General features: G+C 56.0%; 1 protein-coding gene across 1 annotated transcript; it reads right to left on the bottom strand.

Moving 5' to 3' along the window:
• Nucleotides 1-6,106: 6,106 nt before the first annotated feature.
• On the bottom strand, nucleotides 6,107-22,585 carry LOC130035805 (interferon-induced, double-stranded RNA-activated protein kinase-like). The gene is made up of 13 exons (XM_056127725.1): nucleotides 22,544-22,585; nucleotides 21,538-21,664; nucleotides 21,217-21,293; nucleotides 21,053-21,131; nucleotides 20,088-20,144; nucleotides 17,125-17,247; nucleotides 13,388-13,498; nucleotides 12,424-12,465; nucleotides 11,272-11,452; nucleotides 8,990-9,118; nucleotides 7,829-7,930; nucleotides 6,626-6,679; nucleotides 6,107-6,532 (listed from the first exon to the last, which is right to left on the bottom strand). The coding sequence occupies exons 4-13, from the start codon at nucleotides 21,076-21,078 to the stop codon at nucleotides 6,410-6,412; spliced, it is 948 nt and encodes a 315-aa protein (XP_055983700.1). The 5' UTR covers nucleotides 21,079-21,131; nucleotides 21,217-21,293; nucleotides 21,538-21,664; nucleotides 22,544-22,585; the 3' UTR covers nucleotides 6,107-6,409.
• Between the last annotated feature and the right edge of the window lie 564 nt (nucleotides 22,586-23,149).

Below are 23,149 nucleotides of genomic sequence, written 5' to 3'. Positions count from 1 at the left end.
CCCCTGTCTCCTGTGATCACTGAGTTCTTGGGCAAAGGACCACCAGAAAGAAGCAGAGCCAAGCGCTCACTGCTCCCAGACTAGCCCATGGAGGGACTGAGGCTCGGAGAACAGCACCTTAGAGGCCTGGGCCCAAGGAACTGGAATGATTTCCCTTCCCTCCGCAGAAGCACACGGGAGGGAGGGTCCCCTGCAGTGAGACTGTTGGCAGAGACAGCCATCCAGAGACACCTCTGAAATCCAGTCAGCCTGAGGCACTCACCGCGCCAGACCTAGAATGGCCGGGCAGGAGATACCATAGCCCACTCGCCTTTCCCACGCTGCCCTGGGTTCGATCCCCGAGGCCGCCTCTGCCCCACCCCGGAGCCCCTGCAAGGACAGCCCTGAGCCAGGAGGAAGCCCTGAGCACCCGGGTGTGGCCCAGAAGAGCCTTAATGGCAGTGTGCGATGTTACCGATGCACTTTTAAAGGCGTTTAAGAATCGGGAGGTTTGATAAATGTGTGACCCAACAAACTTGCTGAATTTCAGAACGTCCTGACATTTTTGTGTACGTTCACAAGATTGGAATTTGTATAGTTGGCTACTGTCTTTTAATACTTTTGGTGTTCGAGAAATAAAACCATGCTAGCAGTCCAAACGCCTTTAGCCTCTCTTTCCTTCGGACTCCGAGTTCGATCCTTTCTTGGCGTTCCCACTTGCAGGCCCCCTTCGGCCAGCCAGAGCCCCACGGGACTTGTTTAAGCTGCGTGGGCTGAGGCACCGCCAGGGGTGGCCCCGAAGCGCTCAGCCTGGGACGCGGGGAAGGAGCTCGGGAAGCCGCCCTGGGTCCCGGACAGTCAGGGGCGGAGGCTTGGGGGAGCCTGGGCCAAGAGGCTCGAGCGGACAGTGACCGGCCAGTCTCCCCCGTCAGGCAGTCCAGGGACGGCCACTGCAGCAAGCGGAGCTGCGGAACTGCATGGCCACGCAGGAAAACGGAGCCGGAAACATCTCCCACCCTGCAACAGCCTGTGCAGACTCCAGAAGACAGCTGAGGCTCTGTCTCTCCCGCCGCCCGCGTTCGGGAGTCTCAGGCCGGTTCCCCACCCCGGGGAGGGCGATGGCGATGGGCGGGCGGAGGAGGGACACGAGGGCCAGGCGGTTGGTGTCCGTTGCAGCTTATTCCCTGCCCATCTCCGTTCCTCTCCGCCTCTTCCTCCGCCATGCTATGTCATTCTCCTCCTCGACCCTCCTTCATCTTCCTTCTCGCTCTGGAATCTGGATCTGGATCTTCGTTCTCCTCTTCTGGAGCCTGGATCCTGATGCCCCAGCCCGCTCTTACAGTCTCCTTAAATCCCAACATATGAGGGGTTTGGGCTTACATATACGTGTGGTCACAATCAACAGGGGTCAAGTTCTTTCCCTCGGGGAAAGCCGCTTCCAGGACAGATACTCTCTCAGCAGAGCAACCCACCCAAGAGCCGAATCCCCTGCTCGAGGCAATCGACGAACAACAGGATGGCCGTGATCGTGAATATTAGCAGTCTTCCTCTATCTATACAAAAGGGAAATTGCTTTCAAGTAAACTATTCAAAAGACATAAGGGGAGGAGAAAGGCAATATTAGCTTGCAATACAATTTCAGTGTCCCAGAAGGATCTGACCTTACAAATGAACAAAGTCTGATTAGGGGAAAAGCTGATTGACTGGTTGGGGAGGAGAGCATGGAAGTGGGGTCAGATAAACAAAGGAATGGGAGTGACTCGGGAGCACTGTGAGTGATGGGTGTGCCCCGATAAACCTAGGCTCCTTGTGGCAAGGGAGAAAGGACAGATCAGCCGTAATCCTACCAAGTCAACGCACAGTGGCCCAGAAGACCTTGAGATGCGACCAGAGCCCACAGGGAGACGGGCAGAGCTCTGCAGGGCACAGGCCCGAGAGGCGCTGCAGTGACCCACCACCGGCTCGCGTGGGCGAGGGGGCTGACCACGAGACCACGGCTGCGTGACAGCTCCTCCTTCCGGGCTGATCTTGAATGCGCCCAACAGCAGCAGCTATGGGGGCAGCCCCCCAAGGACCTCCACAACCCCAGAGCCCCAGACAGTGTCCTGGCCGCTCACGTCTGTCCGTCTGCCCTCCCCTGGCTGTTTCTGCTAAGGTGGCAGCCGAGTCATTTCTGCTCTCTGGTAGCAAACGCGGCGTTACCGAGGGTCCGGGCGACAGCCAATCAGACGGAGGAGGTCCGACACGGAGGGACCCGCTGGGACTCTGGACTACCCAGCCCCTCCCTGCCTTTCTTCCTCCCTAGCCTTGCACTGCATTTACTGGCATGCGTTTTCACGGCTGCGTAACATTGCCCTGGGGGAAACGACCAGATCGGCTTTCCTTGGGCTGGACATTGGTTTTGTTCCCTGTTCTTTCAGCTACGAGAAACAAGATTTCTAGAACATTCTCTCAGGCCTGTGTGTCCGAATGGATTTGGTGGCTTCCAGAACTTAGAAACGTTTAACTGTCTTGGATGATGCCAATGTGACTACACATGATTTTTTTTATAAGAAAACATGCATGTTTATTATGAAACTTAAAACCATTATCGAAACATGTTTTTCTGCATACTCAAAGGGGTCGACATTGAATATGGACAGCAAGTTAGCTCACAAGAAAGAAAGCGAAAGGCACAGATGCAGTCGGCTGGTAGACTTCCAGCAGCCTGGTATAAAGTGCAGCCAAAATGTCCTTCTGTTGAGTAAGAAGTCCAGTCGCCTCTGAATATTTTTGGTAACGCTGAGTCAGGAAAAGCCACTGCGGTCTGGAGGTTGGCAAACTTGAGACTTCGAAGACTGGCTTCCAGGGAACAGCACGGTGAACTGTTAGAACTGGCACCGGTGAGAAACACTGGGTTGGAAAGGGACAGCTGTCCTCCCAAATGCCAAACTCTCTTCCACAGATGTTTAGCATACCATGACTTAACAGCTCTACATTGATACACCAGCAGGGATACACGGCAACATGACTGATACCTTGAGCATGTAAAGAACACGCTTAACAGAAATCCAAAACCAACATTTAATTCTTGAACCCAGCTGTAGAAAGCAAATCACTTCACAATGCTTTTTCAGCATGTCTGATTTGGGGGGGGGGGGTAAACTCTAAATAATAGTGGTGAATCTTTTATTGAAACAGTGAATCTAATCAAAGCAGATAGAGTGTTAACTAGAATTCATCTGCTTCACAGGGACGGGGAGGGGTGGGGGGTGGGGTTTTATTGGGGTTCTTCATGGTAAAAAATAAGTATTGGTAAAGGGAAATGTGTTTGATATTTGCATGACTGAGACCTAAACCTGAAAGCTTTGTAACCTTTCCCACAGTGATTCAATAAAAAAAAAAAAAAAAAAGAACACGCTTAAAAATAGGCAGCGAGAACTCCCATGCCAGCTCCCGAGACAAGTTACTCCTACCTCCTGCACCCAGCCCGTGCCAGTGAGGACCAGCCCGCAGTCCGGTGTGTTACTGTGGAAACACACCGTAAAAACGGTGACGTACTGATAATCAGAAAGTACTCAAAAAGTGACAGAAAGTGTATGTTATTAAATGACACAACATGTTAGAGGCTCTACTTAAAAATCTCCCATTGTTCCTTATCAATGTTACAAGATTGTTTGCAAACCAACAGACTGTAAACAAAGGAAATTTTCATTAGGAAAGATGGGTCTGCTGTACTTTCATCTGTTACCAAAAAATCAGTGGAAGTTACTGATAGTAGAATTTCTCTTTTGCTTTCGTAAGTCTCATTCTCTTGAAAATCAAACCAAAGATTCCTCTCCCTTGAGCCAACGTTCAACTATGGTCACCTTAGAAAATACCCGTTTCCTTGTCAATCAGACATCAAATCGCGTGGCAGCTATTTCCATCTTCTCTTGGGCCAGAGGTCTTGGCTTCATTGTTATCTGACGAGAACACGGAAGGCCGGCGAGTGGCCCTGCCCCGTCTTTCTTTCCTGCTGCAGTGGAGGCTGGGTCACGGCAGTGGGGGGCAGCAGGTGGCGCACGGGCAGGCCGGCCCAAGGCCTTGGCTCACGTGGCCTCTTTCTCTCCTGCTCGGCCCGTCGCAGGGTTTCTGGCCAGGGTGCTTCCGCTAAACCCGACTGAAGCAGAAAGGTGACATGCTTGGGTAAATCCTGTGTCAAGGTGATTCCGCGGAGGCCATGGGTCGAGCCGCCAATCTGTTGGCTGCGGGATGATACTGATAGGAAGAAAATCATCCGGGTAGCTCAGATGTTCGCGCCGCCACGGCAGCGGTGTTTCCAACATCGGCTCAGCTCCGTGAATCATCACCTGATTCCTCCTTTCCCCGTCTTCAGGACTAATTGCAGGACAAACTTCTTTCAGGAGACCACCTAGTGTGGTCACCTATCCGTCTGCAGCCATAAGACAAAAAGCTTCTGAACAAAAGGCCGTTCCACTGTCATCTGATATATTCTAAAAGGGATGTATCGAAATCCATTTTCTTCTGCAGGATATTCCACGCGTTTCCGATCGATGGCCCAGAATCGGTCAAGTCTGTCTGCCGGGGCAGACGCTAGATAATATATTTTCCAGAGCTCACTTGGAATAGCCCGAGATCTCGCGTGGCCACGACCGTGAATGTCAATTTCGAGATCGTAAATGCTTGGGGTCCAGAGACATCTCTGTAGGCACCAATCCGTTTTGGATTCAGTTGGGAGCCCCTGGGCCAGGGCTGTTGGTGTGCTAAGACGACGTCCAGAGGGAAATTGTGGGAGTGACAGACAGTCTTGGTGAGGTCCGTCCTGAGACAGTGGACTCAGGCCTGGGGTATGCGGCAGTTTTAGATTCTGGGAGCAAGTGGCTACCAGGGACCCCTCTTGGGTGGGCACAGGCCCACACGCCCCCTCCAGTTCGCTCGGGTCTGCTCAGTCATGAATGGGTCTGAGCTTAACCGCCGGCCCCGATCTCCCCGAGACCCATCTAGGGTCTCTGAGGCAGGCCAGCAGCAGGGCCCGCAGGGTAGCGCTGGACTTGGTGCGTGGGGGTGACCACCAGTGCTTCTGTGTGCGCTGGGAAGTGGGCGAGGGAGCCCATCCCAACTGAGAGTGAGCTTGTGTAGCTGAGCCGGAGGTGGTTTGTGGGTCTGACTCCCACAAACCTAACTTTCGGCCGTTTCATTTCTTGGTAAACGTGTTCCCAAGTTGTTGGGGTTTGGCCAGGGGCACAGTGGCAATTTTGGGGTGTCAGGAAGCCTGAAGGCAAGATCAGGCTGCTGGTGCCCTCGCCGCAGGGGACAGGTTGGCCTGCTGGTGGCACCAGAACCCCCACATGACTTTTTTTCTAAGGACCACTTCTCCCACTAGCTCGTTAGATATTTAAGACTAAAATAGTCTCAAGAGATTTTGGTCTGGAAACGGTACGTATTTAATAAAGAATTCTTTTAGCACTGCAGCACTGTCCTCCCGTTGTTCGATTTACTCGAGCGGGCCCAGTAACGTCTCCATTGTGAGACTTGTTGTTACTGTGTTTGGCATATCGAATATGTCACGGGGAGCTTGCCAGGCTTTGCCGTGCTGGTGGGATACTCCGGTAGCTGGCCTGGCTCTCCGAGAGGGGCAGAGGAATCGAACTCGGGTCGGCCATGTTGGCTGCATGCAAGGCAAAGGCCCTACCCACTGTGTTATCGCTTTTATTTTTACTAATTTATATCAGAAAATTTAGGGCACCTTTTTTTCTCTCATCTTCATAATGAGAAGTCCTAGGGGAAAATCAAGTGCAAGAATGATTTTTTGATTTATATGATTGATTTTGAAGTTAAGAGGCAAAGTTCTCTGTAAACTTTAAAAATAAATTTAAGGGAATAGTCAAATCACAAATCACAAATCATCCTGTTATTCGTCGATTGCCTCGAGCAGGCCCCAGTAACGTCTCCTTCATCCTAGCCCTGAGATTATATTCAAGGCTCTTTAGGAGAATGAGACCCATCATAGTTACTGGTATTTGGCATATTGGGTACGCCAAGGATTTTGCCAGACTCTGCCGTGTGGGCAGGCTACATTCGGTAGCCTGCCAGTTTGTCCAAAGAAGGAATGACATAATAAGATGTCAAAATAAGATGTCACACGGCCGCAAATGCTTGTTTTTAATAGTAACTTAAGATAATTTAATAGTAATTTAAGATAAAAAAAAAATGGGTCCCACCCGGTGATGCACAGGGGTTACTCCTGGCTCTACACTCAGGAATTACTCCTGGCGGTGCTCGGGGGACCATATACGATGCTGGAAATCGAACCCGGGTTGGCCGCGGGCAAGGCAAACACCCTCCCTGCTGTACAACTGCTCCCGCCCCCAGTTTTAACAATTCTCCCTAACAAGTTCTTAACAGTTCCTAGACCAGGAATGTCGGCTGCGGCCTTCTCCGAAAGACTCTAGCACGTCCTGTGCTCGATGGACCCAGCCCCGTCCTTCCAGCTCCTCAAGGTATACAGCAGTTCCTGAGCACTGGGTCGCTTCGAGGGGTCCAGCGCGAGTAATTGCTCCAGGAGAGCTTTCTGGAACGAGAGCACAAATCACCATAGAGTGAAAGAGCGCATTTTCACGCACAACACGCGGAACCAAACGCCACTCGGCTGCCGAACGCTTACTTTTCTGCCGCTGAATTCTTTGGGGATTTCTCCTTCCTTTAGCTGTGAAAAGATCTGAAAACGAAACATGAACATGGTCGTTAGGAAGCTGTTGGCTTGGGGTGGGAATTCACCAATGGGGACCCCCACCCCGGCCAGGGCTCCCTCACCCCACCCCACACCACCTTGTCCCAGATCTGAGCCAGGAAGGACGCTGCCCCCGCGGGAGGCCCGTGCTCCTCAGGCCCGCCGCCCCTCTGTGCTCCTGCCGGCCACGGCCCCTCTGCCTCAGGGCTGCCGCCTCCAGGGAAGCCACACGCCAGCCCTGTGCGGGTCACTTGGTCACTCCCTGCCAGAGGCAGGCGGGCACACCCCACTCTTCAGGAGTCGCTTTTTCCTGTCTCCTGCCTCCGGGCCACACCCAGCTCAGCACTTACTCAGACTCTGCGCTCAGGGTCACTCCTGGCCGTGCTCAGGGGACCAGGTGGGGTGGGGTGCCGGGTTGGCTGTGTGCAAGGCAAGTGCCCTGACCACTGTCCCCCTCTCTCTTTTCTCTCTCTGTCTCTCCCTCCCTCTCCATCCCTCTGTCTCTTCCTCTGTCTCTCCCTCCCTCTCCTCCTTTTCACCCCCTCTCTCTCCCTCCCCCATCTCTCTCTCACCCTGTCTCTCTATGTCTCTTTCTGTCTCCCTCCCCCCCCCAAGTATCTTAAAGATGGCAAAGCAGGTCATCCAACAAATCCCTCACCCCATGGGCCCGAGAGCCAGCAGGGGCTCCGGCTCGCCTTGTACACCACTGACCTGGGTCCAGTGCCCTGGCACAAGGAGTGACTCCTCAGCACCGCTGGGTGCGGCTCAAAACCCAAACGGGACAGACTGGCTTCAAGAAGAAGTGCCAGCAGAAGTCAGCCAGCTTCCAGGGGGCGAGACTGCCGGGTGTCGGGCCTGGGCCTCTGAGGGACCCAGCACTCCCTGGGGCACTGGCAGTGCAGGGCGGAGATGTCACGCGGCAAGCAGGCGCTTGCCTGAGCCAGGCTGCCCGGCTCTGATCCCGGACACCGCCTGGTCCTTCACGGAGCGGCTCGGGACAGGGACCCGGCCCCAGGGTTGGTCTCTAGGAGAAACTCTGACTTCAGGAGCAGCCAGAGATCAAGTCCCTCTTGACTGCAGCCCGCAGCTGCCCGGTCCAGCCCGAGTGGCCCTGGCGACTCCCCCCAGAAGATTCACCTTTGCCATTTCCGAAGAAGTTTTACAGATGTGAGTAAGTTCCAGGAAAATGATCCCCAAGGCATAGATGTCCACTTCGCTTCCATAATCGGTTGAGGAATTCTAAAGAAACCAAATTGTATTTCCCCTTAGGACGCTCTTGATAATAACATACATGCCTTCCCAAGCCAAAAGTATTATTTGACCAAAATGTCTTTTTGGGGGGAGGAGGGCTCAGGGCTCACTCCCAGCTCAGTGCTCAGGGCTCTGGGCTCAGACTCAGCCCTGGCAGGGACAAGCCTTCAGGTGTGCCCTTGCCTGTGGCTGACCCCAGCTGACCCCCATCGTGGCACCACAGTAGCCGGAGCACCCCAGAGGAGAGCCCGGAGGCCCCCAAGAAGCCCGTGGCAGCCCAGGGAACTTCTGGTCCCTGGCACGGACCAGCCGTGAGCCGGGAAGGGCCTGGGTTTCCTGAGCACCAAGCCCCGAAGGGAACGAAACCAGTGAAATAATATCGGGCAGGAGCGGCCGGAGCCAAAGTCCACTGGGCAGGGCATTTGCCTTGCATGCGGCCGACCCAGGTTCGATCTCCGGCAGTCCGTAGGGTGCCCCGAGCACAGCCAGGAGTGATTCCTGAGTGCAGAGCCAGGAGGAACCCCAGAGCATCGACGGGTGTGGCCCCAAAGGAAAAAACCCAAAACAAAACCACCAAAGAATATGGGGCAGGAGAGACAGCTCAGACGGTATGTCTGGGTCCCTGGGTTGCACCCCTGCAACACAGGGCCCCGCATCCTGCAGAACGCGACCCCCGCCAGAAGCGTTCCAGGCAAGGCCAGAGCCGCCAAGGGCAGGGCACCAGGCCGAGCACGGAAAAAGAAAAAGAATAACATGGCACTGGAGAGACAGTACCGGGGAATGCCCCATCCTCAGCACGGCTTATGGCCCTGAGCACTGAGCTGGAGAATAATGTTAAAATAACAAGATAAAAGTGTGGGTCCTGAGGAGACAGTACAGGAGTTAAGGCAATGAACCGTCTTCAGCACCCAACCCAGGTCCGACCCCCACGTGGGCCCCGAGGACCAACCAGCATCACTCTTGGGCAAAGAGCAAGGCTGATGTGGCCCCCAACCCAGCCCAGCCCCCCAAAGGGAAGAGCCCCAAGGCGGGCAGGAGGGCACTGGCCTGTTCCGGGCTCGTGTACCAATCGGTCCCTGTGTCCGTGGTCCGTTGGCTGTCGTTTTCCAGGGAGGTGACAAACCCAAAGTCTCCGATCTTTATTTGCTTTTCATCCACCAGAAATATGTTCGACGGCTAAGACAGGGACAAGAGCAGCACCGTTTCACGGACGCGCCAGCCAGCCAAAGCCCCTTGAGCAGCGGCTGCTGGCATGTGGGCTCCTGAGGGCGCCACTTCCCGGGCCCCAGCAAGCAAGCTCATGAAGAACTGTGCCGACCCCCACCCCGACCCCCAGCCTAGAGCACCCACTGCAGAGAGACGCTGAGAGTCTCTCTCGAAGATCAGGGCCCCGAGAGAAATTTCCTTTACCGCTGTGGGCCCAGCGGTGCCCAGGACTTCCACACCCCTGGGTGCTGCTGGGGACAGAACCGAGTGGCAAGCGCCTTACGCCCGCTCGTCTCTCGGGCCCTGCCTTCCACTTTCGGAGGGTCTGGGGGAATGCGGGTTCTCGGCAGGGGCCCGGGCACAGGCGGGCTGGAGGCCGCAGCCCACTGCTGGCTGAGCGTCCGCCAGAGCAGGCCAGACACGGCCCACAGACCCGGGCTCACGAGGATCCACGGGGGCCCAGAAAAGGCGTCTCCACCACAGAGGCTGTTCTCGCCTCCTCTGCCTCCCGGGGACAGTGGGGCTGAGGACTCTCACCCTGTCTCGCTCTTCATCTCCTTTTGCTATTTGTTTTTTTTAGAATTTTATTTTGGGGCCAAACCCGGTGGTTCTCAGGAATCGCTCTGGTGGGGGGAGGGAGGGGCGCAGAGCATATATGGGGGTACCAGGGATCCATCAGGGGTGGCCATGCGTGAGACAAGCAACCTCCCTGCCAGACTAAGGAGTCCCCCCCCAACCCACACCCCGCAGGGTCCTTGCTCCAGGCCAGTCCTTGCCCCCTGATGCTGATGGACACTGACAGGGCTTTACTGCACCCCATTTGTTTAGGGGGAAGCTGTTTCGGGGGACTCCTGAGTCCTGGGGGCCTCCGGTGAGTCTCGCCCCAACGTGCCGTGCATTGGCCTTAGGTGTTTTCCTAGAGGCTCCAGGCGAGCATGGACACGACATTCTCCAGGGGACGCCAGCAAGACGTGTGCAAGGCTAGCCGGTGGCCTGACCGGCAGCTCTGTCTCACAGCACCTCTGACCCAGGAGGGGACATGCAGCACTAGACATGGCCTGTCTGGGGGCACGAATGCCCAGGAAGACCCCAGACTCGGGCCTACAGCTGGAAGCTCCTCCTTCCCCAAGAGGTGAGGGGCCGGGCCTGGTGTCCCCTTTCGAAAGCACCAGAATAGGAACTCAGAGGTCATCATCACCAGCGAGAGAGAGCAGGGGGCCGGGGGAGGGAGGGGAGTTCAGGGTCACCCCAGCCTTCAGGAATCAGACACAGCTCGTCCAGACTGGCCATGTAAAGGCTGCAGCAACAGTACAGTGGGAGGAGGCTGGCCCTGCGCAGCCGACCGGGGTTCGAGCCCCACCAGGAGTGATCCCCGAGTCGGAGCCAGGAGTCGTCACAACCATGCCGCTGGGCCCTGAGCCAGGCTGATTCACTCGGGGCGCCCCGGAGGAGGGCGGGTGGGACCCGTCCCTGCCCCAAGGGACCCAGCCCAAGCAGCCCAAAACCTCCAGAACTCAACTGCCGCCAGGCTCACGGCCCCTTTCCACACCTCGGGCCGAGCCTCACCCTCAAGTGAACCTATTCCTGGACCGCACAACCAGCCCTTCACACCACACAGCCCACCATACTCCAAGAGCACCGCACCACATTTGATGGGGCTCAAAGCAGGAGGCAACCAGTCTTAGAGGGAAATATTTTTTTACAGATATATAGATAGATCGATAGATTGATAGATACATAGGTAGGTAGATAGATATAAACCACATAAGGCTCAACCCTTAGCAATATGTTAACGAGCTCTTACAGAAGGGCTTAATGGCCCCTGGGTAGAAGACAACAATCTTCACAGTCTTTCCTCTAAGGAAACCTTTTTGTAGCATTTTCAGCGATACAAAAGTACTATTTCGGGCAGGAATTGGGACTCGGAATGGAAACATCCGAAATATGGTAGGAGGAAGGTGTGATGGTGGTGGGGTTGGTGTTAGAATATTGAATGTAATCAAAGATTGTGGACTACTTTATAAAATAAAAAAAAATTGAAGGGAAAAATAAAAGCTGAGAAGACAGATCTGGAATTCCTGAAACGCTACCGCTCAATTCCTGATGAAACTTTCACCGCTTACCTTGAGGTCTCTATGAATATATCCTTTTTCGTGTATGTAATTCACACCTTCAACTATTTGTTCAAAAAACTGTAATGCCAGGGCCGTGTCGGGCTCCTGTTTCCTCATCCTGTCGATCCACTCTTCCAGGGTCCCCTGACCACAGAATTCCATTTTGATGAAAAGGCATTCAGTCTCCGGCCTGGACCCAGGATTCACAGCAACAGAGAGAAGGAAACCCAAACGCAAAGGTTTAAGAACTACGCTTTGTCTTGCAGAGGCTTTCAAAACACTTTTGGTTCTACTCATTTCTGATGTTTAGAGATGGTATTCGGGAAGGAGGGCCACAGCCGGCGATGCTCGGGGCTGACTCCTGGCTCTGCACTCCGGAATCCCTCCCGGCGGGTTCTGGGGACCAAACCCGGTCACCCGTGTGCAAGGCCCTGGTCGTACTTTAGTGTTTAGTGACAGAAAAAAAAGGTGAGAGCCCGGGGCCTCCCACCTGCAACGCTTACTGCTGCTGTGGCTTCTCCGTGCCCCTCTCGGGACAAGCCTTTCCGCTCAGAGCCCCACCACACTCTCTGGATTCCCCGTCTTGCCCAACGCTGAGCGGTCAGCAGCTGCCCGTGGCGACATCGGGCCCTGGTGCGCACGCCCGGGCCCGGCCTGTCTCCAAGGCAGTGGCTCCTGCGAGCCTGATCCTCGGCTCTCACCGATCTGCCTCGGGCGCACAAAGCTGTCCACATTAGCACGAGGGGGCAGAGAGGTCGCACAGCGGGCAGGGCGCTGGCCTGCCACCGCGTCTGGCCCCTGACCCCCACGAGCAGGGGTCTCTGAGCACAGAGCCAGGACTTAGCCCTGACAGCTGGGGACCAGGAGTGGCCCCCAAACAAAGTAACCATTTTTCTTCTCTTTGGGTTCACACCCAAAATTGCTCAGGGGTTCCTCCTGGCTCTGCACTCCGGAATGACTCCTGGCGGTGCTCGGGAGACCCTCAGGGATGCTGGGAATCGAACCCGGGTCGGCTGCATGCAAGGCAAACGCCCTCCCCACTGTGCTGTCGCTCTGGCCCCCCAAGTAACCATTTTAAGATGCCTGTCAGCCGTGGGGTCTCTTCCTGCGAGCTCTCGCCTCCTGTTCCCGTGTCCCCAATATTCTTGGACACCTTCTTACCCGCTAGCATGAGGAGATTCTTCCTCATCTTCAAGTGGACTGCTGCAGAGAAAAAGGAAAAAAGAGAAGTATAAATTCAAAAATAATTTGAATAAACAGCAAAATTTTGACTGACACATTCTAAAATTTGGCTGGTAGGTTCCCAGCTGCCCAGAGCACAGTTTGGCTAACAGGCCTAGTGGTGTAATGGGCCACACCTGGCAGCACTCATCACTGACTGTCGGCTCTGTGCTCAGGGCTGACTCTTGGCTCGGTGCTCAGGGCTGACTCTTGGCTCAGTGCTCAGGGATGACTCCTGGCTTGGAGCTCAGGGCGGACTCCTGACTCGGTGCTCACGGCTGACTCCTGGCTTTGTGCGCAGGACTGATTCCTGGCTTGGAGCTCAGGGCTGACTCCTGACTCGATGCTCACGGCTGACTCCTGGCTTTGTGCACAGGACTGACTCCTGGCTTGGAGCTCAGGGCTGACTCCAGGCTCTGTGCTCAGGGCTGAGTCCTGGATGACTCCTGACTCAGTGCTCAGGGATGACTCCTGACTCAGTGCTCAAGGCTGACTCTTGGCTCGGTGCTCAGGGCTGAGTCCTGGCTCTGTGCTGGGGCCTGCAGAGGGGCCGTGCCCCTGACCTGCCTTGACCTCCGCCCTCTCTCATGTGAGGCCCCCCACACATGGGAAAGGTGCGTCCTGGCTCTGAGGAGCAGCTTCTGCAGGTGCGTCCGGGCGGGCTCTGGAGCCGAGTGTCTGGGTGTGGGGCCAGTTCAGTGCTGGGCTCCAGAAGCTCTGCTACTGGGGGACACACTGGCAGTGCCCGGGGGCCCCGGGACGACCAAGCAGTGCTCAGGGGTCCGCCCTGGGGGTGCTCGGGGCCACGTCCGGCGCCGAGACGGAGCCCAGGCGAGCCAAGGCGAGGAGAGGACCGTCGCCCTGTGCGGCGTCCCAGCCCCTTCCCGAGACCTCGGCGAGTTACCTCCACTCATAGTCCCTGAAGCAGCGGTCGGGCCCCTTCCAGCAGTCGTGGTAGAGAACGATGTTCGGGTGCCTGAGCTCCGCCAGAGCTTCGACTTCACGCTTCACTTTCCTGGGGAAAAGAAACAAAGAAGCCAAAGTGAGGAAGAGCACAGGGACGCGGAGTCCCCCCTGACAGCACACGCTGCCTCCCCGGCCCTTCCGAGGTCCCCGCAGCCCGTGGCCCAGAAAGGATGCTGCGGCACTCACCAGGGAAAGAAGCGTCGCGAAGCCACTGCCCTCCGCATGAAAGAAGCAGCAGGAGCCCCTGGCCGCATGTGCAGAGCCCAGGGGTCAGTCCCAAGCCCCCGCCCGGGGCCCCCTCGGCCCTGCCTCGAGCCCCCACACGGCAGAGCGGAGGGAAGCCGGCGGCAGCGGCTTCTGCCGTGCCCAGAAAGGGATTCCGGGGCCAGGCGCGCGCTGGGATTCTGCAGCCTGCACTGATGTCACGTCACGCTGGATTCCGTGAGCAGCCCCCTTGGGTGGCAAGCACTGACTTCCCCTCTCCACCCCTCCCTCCTTCCTACCTCCTCCTCTCATCCTTCCTCTCTTCTCTCCTTCTTTCCCTCCTTTCCTTCCTTCTCCTTTCTCTCCTATATCCCTCTTATTTTCCATCCATCCTTCCTTCCTTCCTTCCTTCCTTCCTTCCTTCCTCCCTCCCTCCCTCCCTCCCTCCCTTCTTTCCTTCCTTTCTTTCTTTCTTTCTTTCTTTCTTTCTTTCTTTCTTTCCTTCCCTCTCTCTTTTTTGCAGTGCCCAAATTTGACCCAGTACTCAGGGAAACTCCCATCTCAGTGCTCAGGAGATGCTTTTGCTGGTGCTCGGGAGACCACCCAGTGCTGGGGCTGGACCCTGGGGCTTTGACCACAGCCGCCCCCTGAGCTGCCTCCGCAGCCCAACAACCACCTTTTGTAATTAAACAAAGTCCTATGGACATAAAGTTTCTAGAAATCAAGGGGGCGTTCGATGAGATAGTAGCACAGAAGCCAACTGTGCTCCATTACAACCAACACAGTAACCCAGAAGGCCAGCCACCCACAAGCAGCGCAGAAACCCCCAGGCAGGGGCTAATGACTCCACAGCGAAATAGGACAATTTTCACCAATTTGCTTTTGCTAAGTTATTTTTTGATAATCTACTTCAACAAGTCTCATGATGGAGACGTTACTGGGCCCGCTCGAGCAAATCGATGAACAACGGGAGAACCATGACCATGACTTGCCATTTAGTCATAAGAGGCGATATAAAATGAATTCTTATGGGTCTGCTAAGAAGGAAGACTTGGGAAGTGGTTGAGGAAATGGGGACGCTGGGGAGGAGGAGGTCACACTGGGCTTGTGCTGGAACAGTGACTGCCCAAAGTAGCTGGGTTATGAGTGATTTTGTAAATTATGGTATTGACATAAATATTAATAAAAATAACTTACTGTGTCTGGCATATCGAATACTCTCGGTAGCTTGCCGGGCTCTCAGTTAAGTTAAAAATAACTTAAGTTTTAGGGAGGACGTATTCCTTGCACGCGGCTGACCTGGGTTCGATTCCCAGCATCCCATTGGGTCCCTCGAGCACCACCAGGAGTCATTCCTGAGCGCAGAGCCAGGAGGAACCCCTGCGCATCGCTGGGTGTCACCCAAAATGAAAAAAAAGTCTAAAATTTTCAAAAGAGAATTGTCTCCATAGGCACAATCAATGGTCATGACCCCCTTCAGCTTGATTTCTTCTGAAACGCTTTTTCATAAAGAAGCATTTAAAATGCGTGTGAAGCGGAGGGGGCAGTGCCACCTTCAGTTCCGGTCCCCGCTTCATCTCCGGATCTCAGTCTCCTCTTTAAAATAAGGGAAAGGGCCGGAGAGCGCTTGCAACACGCAGGACGCTGGCCCTGCACACAGTGACCCGGGGCCGACCACCGACACCCCGCAGTTCCCTGAGCCACATCACGTTGCTAATCCCTGAGCACAGAGCCAGCAGTCAGCCCTGAGCACCGGCCAGGGGTGAATCCCCCCACGGTTCCCCTAAAAATCGCCCAACGAGGTCCTGTGTGTTTGGGTTGGAGAAGCAACCCAGCAGAGAGCTCCTGCCATGAGGTCAGCCGACCTGGGTGCGACCCCCAATATCCCATAGGGTCCCCTGAGCACTGACAGGAGTGGCCCCTGAGCACAGAGCCGGGAGTCAGCCCCAAGCACAGCCAGGCGTGCCGTGGCTCAAAGACAGACAAAAGACCTAAACCAAAACGAAAATAAGAAGAAAGCAAAAAAAAAAGAAAACTCCCAAAGGACTCTTTTGTCTAAGCTCAGTGATTCTCTGACTTCAGTTTTCATCCAGACACTTTTTCTTTTTGGCGGAGGGTTGGCTTTCTGGGTCGTAACCAAGGATCGAACCCAGGTTGACAAGGCCAGTGCCCTCCCAGCTGTCCTGTGGCTCCAGCCCCTCGCCCAGACAGTCTAAGGAACCACCGTGCAGCAGGACCGGGGGCAGCTAGCCGAGACAGAAACCCTCCCAGGCGGGGGATCCCCTGCAAAGTTGGGGCCGCCAGCTGTCGCCCCTGTGGTAACCAAGCACGGGGATGTGGAGCTACAGGGCGCCAGGCCGGGGACTCAGGACAAGGCTCCGGCCCAAGTATTCTCCCCAGCCCTGGAAGGACTTTTTTTTTACGTTTCAGGTCATACCTGGCAATGCTCAGGGCTTACCCCTGGCTCCACGCTCAGGAATCACTCCTGGCAGGGCTTGAGGGGGCCATATGGGATGTCAGGGATCAAACCAGGGTCGGCCGCATGCAAGGCAAAGGTCCTCTCCACTGTGCTATCGCTCCAGCCCAGAGAATGACATTTTTTTTTTGGTAGGAGTACTGCTACTTATTCAGCCACTGATTAGCTGATTGAATTGGGCATGAACTCCACCTCAATTTTTTTTAATTTTATTTATTTTTTTCTTTTTATATTTATTTATTGAATCACTGTGGGGAAAGTTACTAAGCTTTCAGGTTGAAGTCTCGGTCATACAATGATCAAACACCTTTCCCTTCAGCAGTATTCATTTTTCACCACCAAGAACCCCAGGATACGGCCCCCTCCCAGCCCTCCAAATGCCTGTGAGGCAGATGATTTCTACTTAACTCTTCTCTACATTGATTACATTCATAATTTTGACAAAAGATGCACCATTATTGTTTAGAATTTCCCCCCAGACAATCAGAATTGCTGAAAATGCATTGTGAAATACTTTGTTTTCTATAGCTGGTTATGAGAATCATATAATGTCACACGGCCACGATTTTGGATTTTGGCAAAGAGCCAGATAATTACGAGATGGTTTCTGTGTATCTGGTGTTATGGCCGTGCTGAAGAGCCACTCGTGGGGGGTAACTCATGACATCGGTAGGGCATGAAGGACGAGCTGGTACCGCCCCCCTTCCCATGAGACTGCAGTTGCCCCATCACAGCCAGCTCCTACCTGGCTTTCCTGTAAGCTCTGAGGCAGCGACCACCTTGCTGCCAGGGGGGGAAAAGGCAGAAGGGAGCAACACCCTCTCCCTCCCGGGGAGGCACGGCGCCGTAGTTGAATGCACGGTCCAGAGAATGACATTTTTAAGGCCAGCTAGAAAAAGTCAGTAATGCTCCTTCATACAGTACTATTATTCTACACAGATTATTATACTGAAAAAAGGAATAGTCAGACAACGGAACGAACATTCGCTACTTACTCGTTGTCGTATTTTACGCGCTTAATAACATAAGTCTTGCCATCAATCTTGTGACGAGCTTTGAAAACTTGCCCGTATCCTCCAGTGCCAATTGGTTTGATGTCTGTGAAGTGCTCAAGAAAGCTTAAGAGACAAAGGTCGCAGTTACTCTCCCGAGGTGTGAGCCCACCCACCGCTCCACTGACCCTCCCTTAGCCTGGAGCAGCCTCCGAGCCAGAATCTTCCATTTGCTTGTTTTGGGCTCACCCCTGGCATTCCTGGGGCCCAGTCCCAGCTGCATGGGGTGGAGGATGGGGTCCTGGCTCCATCACGGGGGTGCTGTGCTAGGCCACAGTTCCAAGCCTGGGCTCCTGCATGCAAAGCATGTGCCCTGCCCACTGAGCTCTCTGGCCCTCTAGCCCCAGAACAAAAGCACGTCTGCCACCATGGGAGAACCACATCCCGCCCGAGAGCAAGAGCGTGAGCAGGAGGGGCTGACACTCAGAAAGAGGGCCACTGTTTTTGGTTATGTTTGGGGGTCCTCCCTGGCAGTGCTCGGAGCTTACTCCTGCTTTCACCCAGGGACCATGATTCTGGCGCTTGTGGGGTCACGTGGGGTGCTAAGGATCAAACAGGCAAGCGACCAAGCACCGTATATTGCCCCAGCGCTAAAAGGCGTCCTGTTACGTCCGAGGCCCTGAGCACACTGGTGGGAGCAATGAGCGCAGGTTGACCCGAAACGCCTGCCGGCTGCCCCTCCTGAACCTACCCCCCACGTGAGACAGGCTAATGTGTTCACTGACGCAGAGACTCATAGATGAATCTCAAAAGAGAACAACAAGTTACAGAGGCTCTTCTGGACCCCACGCCAGGCTGAGTCGTCCAGGGCACCCTGGAGGGGCGGCGGTCAGCCCAGCGCCCACACAAGTAGAACCCCAGCAGTGGAAACTTCTAGACTCCACAGTTGCCACCCTGCTACTGGCCAGACCCCACTGCTTAGGACGAGCCTCACCTAGAATATAATTTGCTGAAAAACTCAGGTATGCAGGTTTTGTGGCTGAAATCTCCAGGCTCTCAAGGAGTCAGGGATGGGTGACCCCCCCCATCTCTCTGTATGTCCAGAAGCCCAGATAGTCACACACATATACCCCAAAGCTGCCACCCAGTTAGAATTTAACTGTATCAGCTCGTTAAAAATGTTGGACTTCCAACATTTCAAACTCTACAACCCTGATAAACCAGAGTAAGTCACATACATTCTCTCTCTCTCTCTCACACACACACCCACAGACAAACACACACACACACACACACACACACACACACACACACACACACACACCACACGTGCGGGCCCTCATCTGAACCCGCTCTCAGCAGCTGCCCCTCCACTGGACACGCGACTGCCCTGCCCCCACCCTCCCTGCTCTGGGGTCGGTCCCCAGCACCCCGCACAATGGAGTCTCGCCTGACTGTCCCTCCCTACGAGAAGGACCCAGCACCAATTTTCGCGCTTGATCAGACGCAGAAATTTCCGTGGCTGCCTCCCCTGGCAGGGCTGACACGGCGTCCTGCGCAGGCAGGCTCCTCCTGGCTTCCTTCTCCCCAGGTGCACCCCTTCCCGCCCCAGCCACACCCAAGGGCCCCACGTCCTCCTTTCTTGTGTCCCTCGGCTCGTGGCCTGGCCCCGGCATCCGTGGCGGCGCCTCCCACGCCCGAAGCCCCCAGTGGCCACACGAGTCTCTTCCCGATTCGGTTCCCAGCTAAGGGCTCTTGATTCTTTCCACTCCAGGCAACCCCCTGTGGCAAAAGGGCCCCCGGAATTTCATTTTCATGTTTTCCTTCCAGGGCCTCTCAACGGGTCCTGGGGGCCTCCGAGTTAATCCTGGTGACTCTCGGTCAACCAGGCCAGCAGCTCAATGCTGAGGCCAGGACTGGAGACAGACAGCAGGGGGGCTGACCCGGGTTCAACTCCAAGCACCACACTGGATGCCCGAGCCCCACCAGGAACGACTCCTGAGCACTGCCGGGTGTGGCCCCCAAAGCAAAAAGCGGCAAAACAAGCGGCTGTGTCCCCATTCTCCGCCTGCGCCTGCGAGCGCCTTTGCTCCTGGAATAAGCCCGGGGGCAGGGGCGCCGGCCTCCTCCCCGCGCCCCCGAATGGACAACTGCCGTGGTCTTCCGTGCTCGCCTCAGGGCCTTCTCGGAGACCAAGTGCCAGGAAGCTGAGGCTGCGTGTGCGGAAGGCCCTCGGCTCCGACCCCTGCACACTCACACACATCCACACAGATGAACTCCGCACTCTTACACACGCAGACACGCTCACACTCTCACACACGCACTCTCACCCACCCAACCTCACACATATTCTCACACACATTCTTACATGCACTCACACACACATACACTCACATATACACACTCACTCACTGAAACACACTCCCATAAATACAAAATCTATTGTACAGTCACACACATACACACACTCTCACACACACACTCTCAGCCACACAACCTCACACATACTCTCACACACACTCTTACATGCACTCACTCACATGCACACATTCTCATACACACTCCCACACATGCCCACTATCATACACTCACACATATACACACACTCACACACACAAACCCTCACATGCTCACACACACTCCCACACATGCCCACTATCATACACTCACACATATACACACACTCACACACACAAACCCTCACATGCTCACACACACACTCACACACACACACCTTCACACACAGTCACTCTCACACATACATGCATTCTTACACACACACAAGCCCTCACACACTCACACCCTCACAAGTTCACACACACACACACACACACACACACACACACCCTCACATACACTCACACCCTCACACATTCCCACAACACTCGCTCACTGGCTGCACCCAGACCACCAGGAACTGCCCCGGCAGAGGTCGGCCTGCCTGCAACGCCCCCGCCTCTCCTCACCTCTTCTCCGTGGTGTACAGGCAGCTGTCTGCTGCTGCTGCTGCTGCTGGAGGTGCCCTGAAGTTCAAGAGCAAAATCAGAGGGAAGGAGAATCTGTAAAGAGCAACGGGGCTGGCCGGGAGGGTGCTGGAGGGGGCTTGTGTGACGCCAACAGCTACGAAACCTCCCACTTGAGGGTCTCCTCTGCCCACCTACAGCCTACGGGCCTCTCCTGGCTCCTTCTGGGGCCCTCAAAGCCCCAGGGGGCTCTTGGCGCTCCCCGCCACTGCGTCCTCTGTGCCGGGGGCGGGGGGCCGCAGCCGGGGGTCCCTCTGCCCGCCCCTCGCAGCCGTCTGCTGCCTTCTCCCTCGCAGCCGTCCTCCTCGGCCCCTTCCCTCCCGGTATCCTGGCTGCAGCCTCCTGAGCATCCTCGAGGCCAGCGGGTTTCTGACAAAGGCCCATTCCCCGGAACTATACCCGGCCCTTCCCGGTACAGTTCTTCACACACATCCCAGACTTGGCGCATGAGGCCTCCCTGCTGTGCTATCGCTCAAGCTGCAGTTCTGATTTTAAAGGCAGAAGGAAAACTCTCCGAATGAAACTAATTTTGTTGCTGTCGTTGTTGCAATGGCCAGGATCAATCCCAGGATCTCACACCTGCAAAGCGGGTGCTCCACGGATGAGCTGCATCCCTGGGCCCTGATGATTGTTCACTTGCCCTGTGATCCTGGGGCTCAAACCCCGGACTCTGTGCGTGAGAATCACAAGCTCCCTGGAGTAGCTCCGGCCCCCGCCCCAAGAGCCCTCCTAAGAAGCCTCTTCTAGAGGTTTCTAGAAGGAGCAAGACCAGAAACATATGGGAGAACACGGAGGCAGGGCTGGGGATTCGGCGGGAAGCACGGACGGAGGCACGGGCGGCACCCTGACCGCATCGACAAGGCGGCCCGGGTGCAGGGGACACATGGAGCTGAGCCTGGAGCACTTACCAAGGACGGGGAGGAGTCCCAGCCATCACTGCGGCAGTTTCTGTCAAGGGAGCTTCTTCCAGAGAGCGACTCAAGGGTGCTGCAGGAGGGGATGGCTGAGTTGAGGAACACCCTGTGTCCCCCGGGTCCCCTCATCCTGCAACCGCCCTCTGGTCGCGCCTCACCTGAGCCTGCGGGATCTGAGCAAGGAACTGCTCTCACTGCTGGACGCGATGGACGCCTCCGGGGGCACTTCGGGTCTCTGGAAGGCACCACGGCTGCGATCAGGCCCCACTGCAACCTCACCACACTGCCCAGCGCCCAGGGGACATCCGTCCGCCCCTAGTGCGTGTCCGGTCCAAAAACGCTTTGGGGGGGCCTCAGCACCGAAACCCCAAGGCCCAGAGGTGGGAAGAGAGCCCTGGGGTCTGCAGCATGACCGGGGCACACAGGCAAGACTCAACACGACACGCAGGGAGCAGCGCCAAGCCCAGGGCGACGCCTACCGCGGCCGCGTCCTCCGAGTGGAACTTCTCAAGGGCCCTCTGGGCGGCCAGCTGCTTGGCCTTCTGCTTGGAGCCAGCCAACTCCCTGCCGTAGACTTTCCCGTTGATTCTGCACGTGACCCGAAACCTAGGGGCAAGGGCAGAGAGAGCAGGGCCGAATAGCTGCAGAGCCCTGCCCGGTGTGGTCTGCTTTGGGGGCCACCCTGCCGGTGCTCAGGGGCCACTCCGGGTCCCACACTCAGGGATCACACCTGGTGGTGCTCAAGGGACCACATTTGATGCCAGGGGTCAAACCAGGCTTGGCCGAGTGTCTGGGCAAGAGTGATAGCACAACGGGTCAGGCGCCTTGCACACACAGTGACCCGAGTTTGAAGCTCAGGACCCCATTTGGCCAGGAGTCATCCCTGAGCTCAGAGCCAGGAGTAAGTCCTGAGTGCCACCAGTGTGGCCACCGCTTCCCGAAACAAGAGCCAACAACAAAACCCCCGTACTGCCTCTCCAGCCCGGCACCAAGAAGTCCTGAGTCTGATTTACGACTTGAAAGGAAAAGTCAAACCCAGTAACCAGCCAAAGTCTCATCAGAACAGTGATGGGGGGGAGGGTCCTGTTTCAGCCCCCTGCGTCTCGGCCTCTGCCTTTCCCAGCTGGTTTCTAACGCTCCGGCCATCGAAAGCTCAGTCACAAAAGCACGGAATGCTGATTTTGTTTTTAATTCCCCAAATATCAAATGCTAACTCCATGGAGGAGGAGGAGGAGGTGGAGGTAGAAGAGGAAGAGGAGGAGGAGGAAGAAGAGGAGAAGGAGGAGGAGGAGGAGGAGGAAGAAGAGGAGAAGGAGGAGAAGGAGGAGGAGGAGGAGGTGGAGGTAGAAGAGGAAGAGGAGGAAGAGGAGGAGGAGTAAGAAGAGGAGGAGGAGAAGGAAGAGGTGGAGGAGCCCTGGCGATTGTTCAGAGGTGCGTGAAGGGGAAGGTGACCCGGACATGGTGGGGACCCCACTGTCCCCGTACCCTCAGTCACCAGGCTTTTGTGATGGGCGAGCAGCACAGCCAATTCCGAGAGCACTGGGCTAGGAGCCTTGGGAGTGAGACCGCCTGGACCCTGCACAGACTATGTAAAACCCAGGTTTAGAATCGTCGGCCATTTCTTGTCCGGGAGGAGTTGGCAGAGGCGCTGTGCCAATGCCTGGTCACTCCTCTACGAGGGGACATGCGACCACATCAGTCTCCAGCAGGCACATGCCCACCCCCTCCCCCGGCCCCATGAAGGAGGCCCAGTGGTTCGTGCCATCCTCTGCCTCCGGGGGTGGCAAGGGCCAGAGCCTGGGTGGACCCACTCACATCCCGTGTGTTTGCGTGGGAGCCACAAGGTCACGAGTGCAAACACGGGTGCCGGCACCCAGCCTAGGGAGGGGTCAGGGCGAGGGACACCCAAGGCAAATGTGGGGGTGTGGGTTCTGAGCGCAGAGCCAGGACACACGCACACGCACACACGCACACACACGCGCACACACACGCACACACGCACACGCGCGCGCACGCTCGAGGCGGGTGCCCAGGGCTCAGGGAAGACCGGCGACCCGGGTACCCAGACGCGCGGGGTAGACGGGGCCTTGA

Source organism: Sorex fumeus, unplaced genomic scaffold (genome assembly GCF_029834395.1).
Source record: "Sorex fumeus unplaced genomic scaffold, SorFum_2.1 ptg000006l, whole genome shotgun sequence".
Taxonomy (NCBI): domain Eukaryota; kingdom Metazoa; phylum Chordata; class Mammalia; order Eulipotyphla; family Soricidae; genus Sorex; species Sorex fumeus.
Note: the sequence above shows the minus strand (reverse complement) of the source record. Positions and strands in the feature narration are given on the sequence as shown.

Bases quoted from the DNA above. Each gene is read 5' to 3' on its own strand.
- LOC130035805 (XM_056127725.1), bottom strand. From the start codon at position 21,078: ATGGCTGGGACTCCTCCCCGTCCTTG. The intron at 17,248-20,087 runs GTGAGGAGAGGC...TTGTCTCTTAAG, and splicing joins CTGTACACCACGGAGAAGAG to CTTTCTTGAGCACTTCACAG. The intron at 12,466-13,387 runs GTAACTCGCCGA...TTTTCTCTGCAG, and splicing joins TTCAGGGACTATGAGTGGAG to CAGTCCACTTGAAGATGAGG.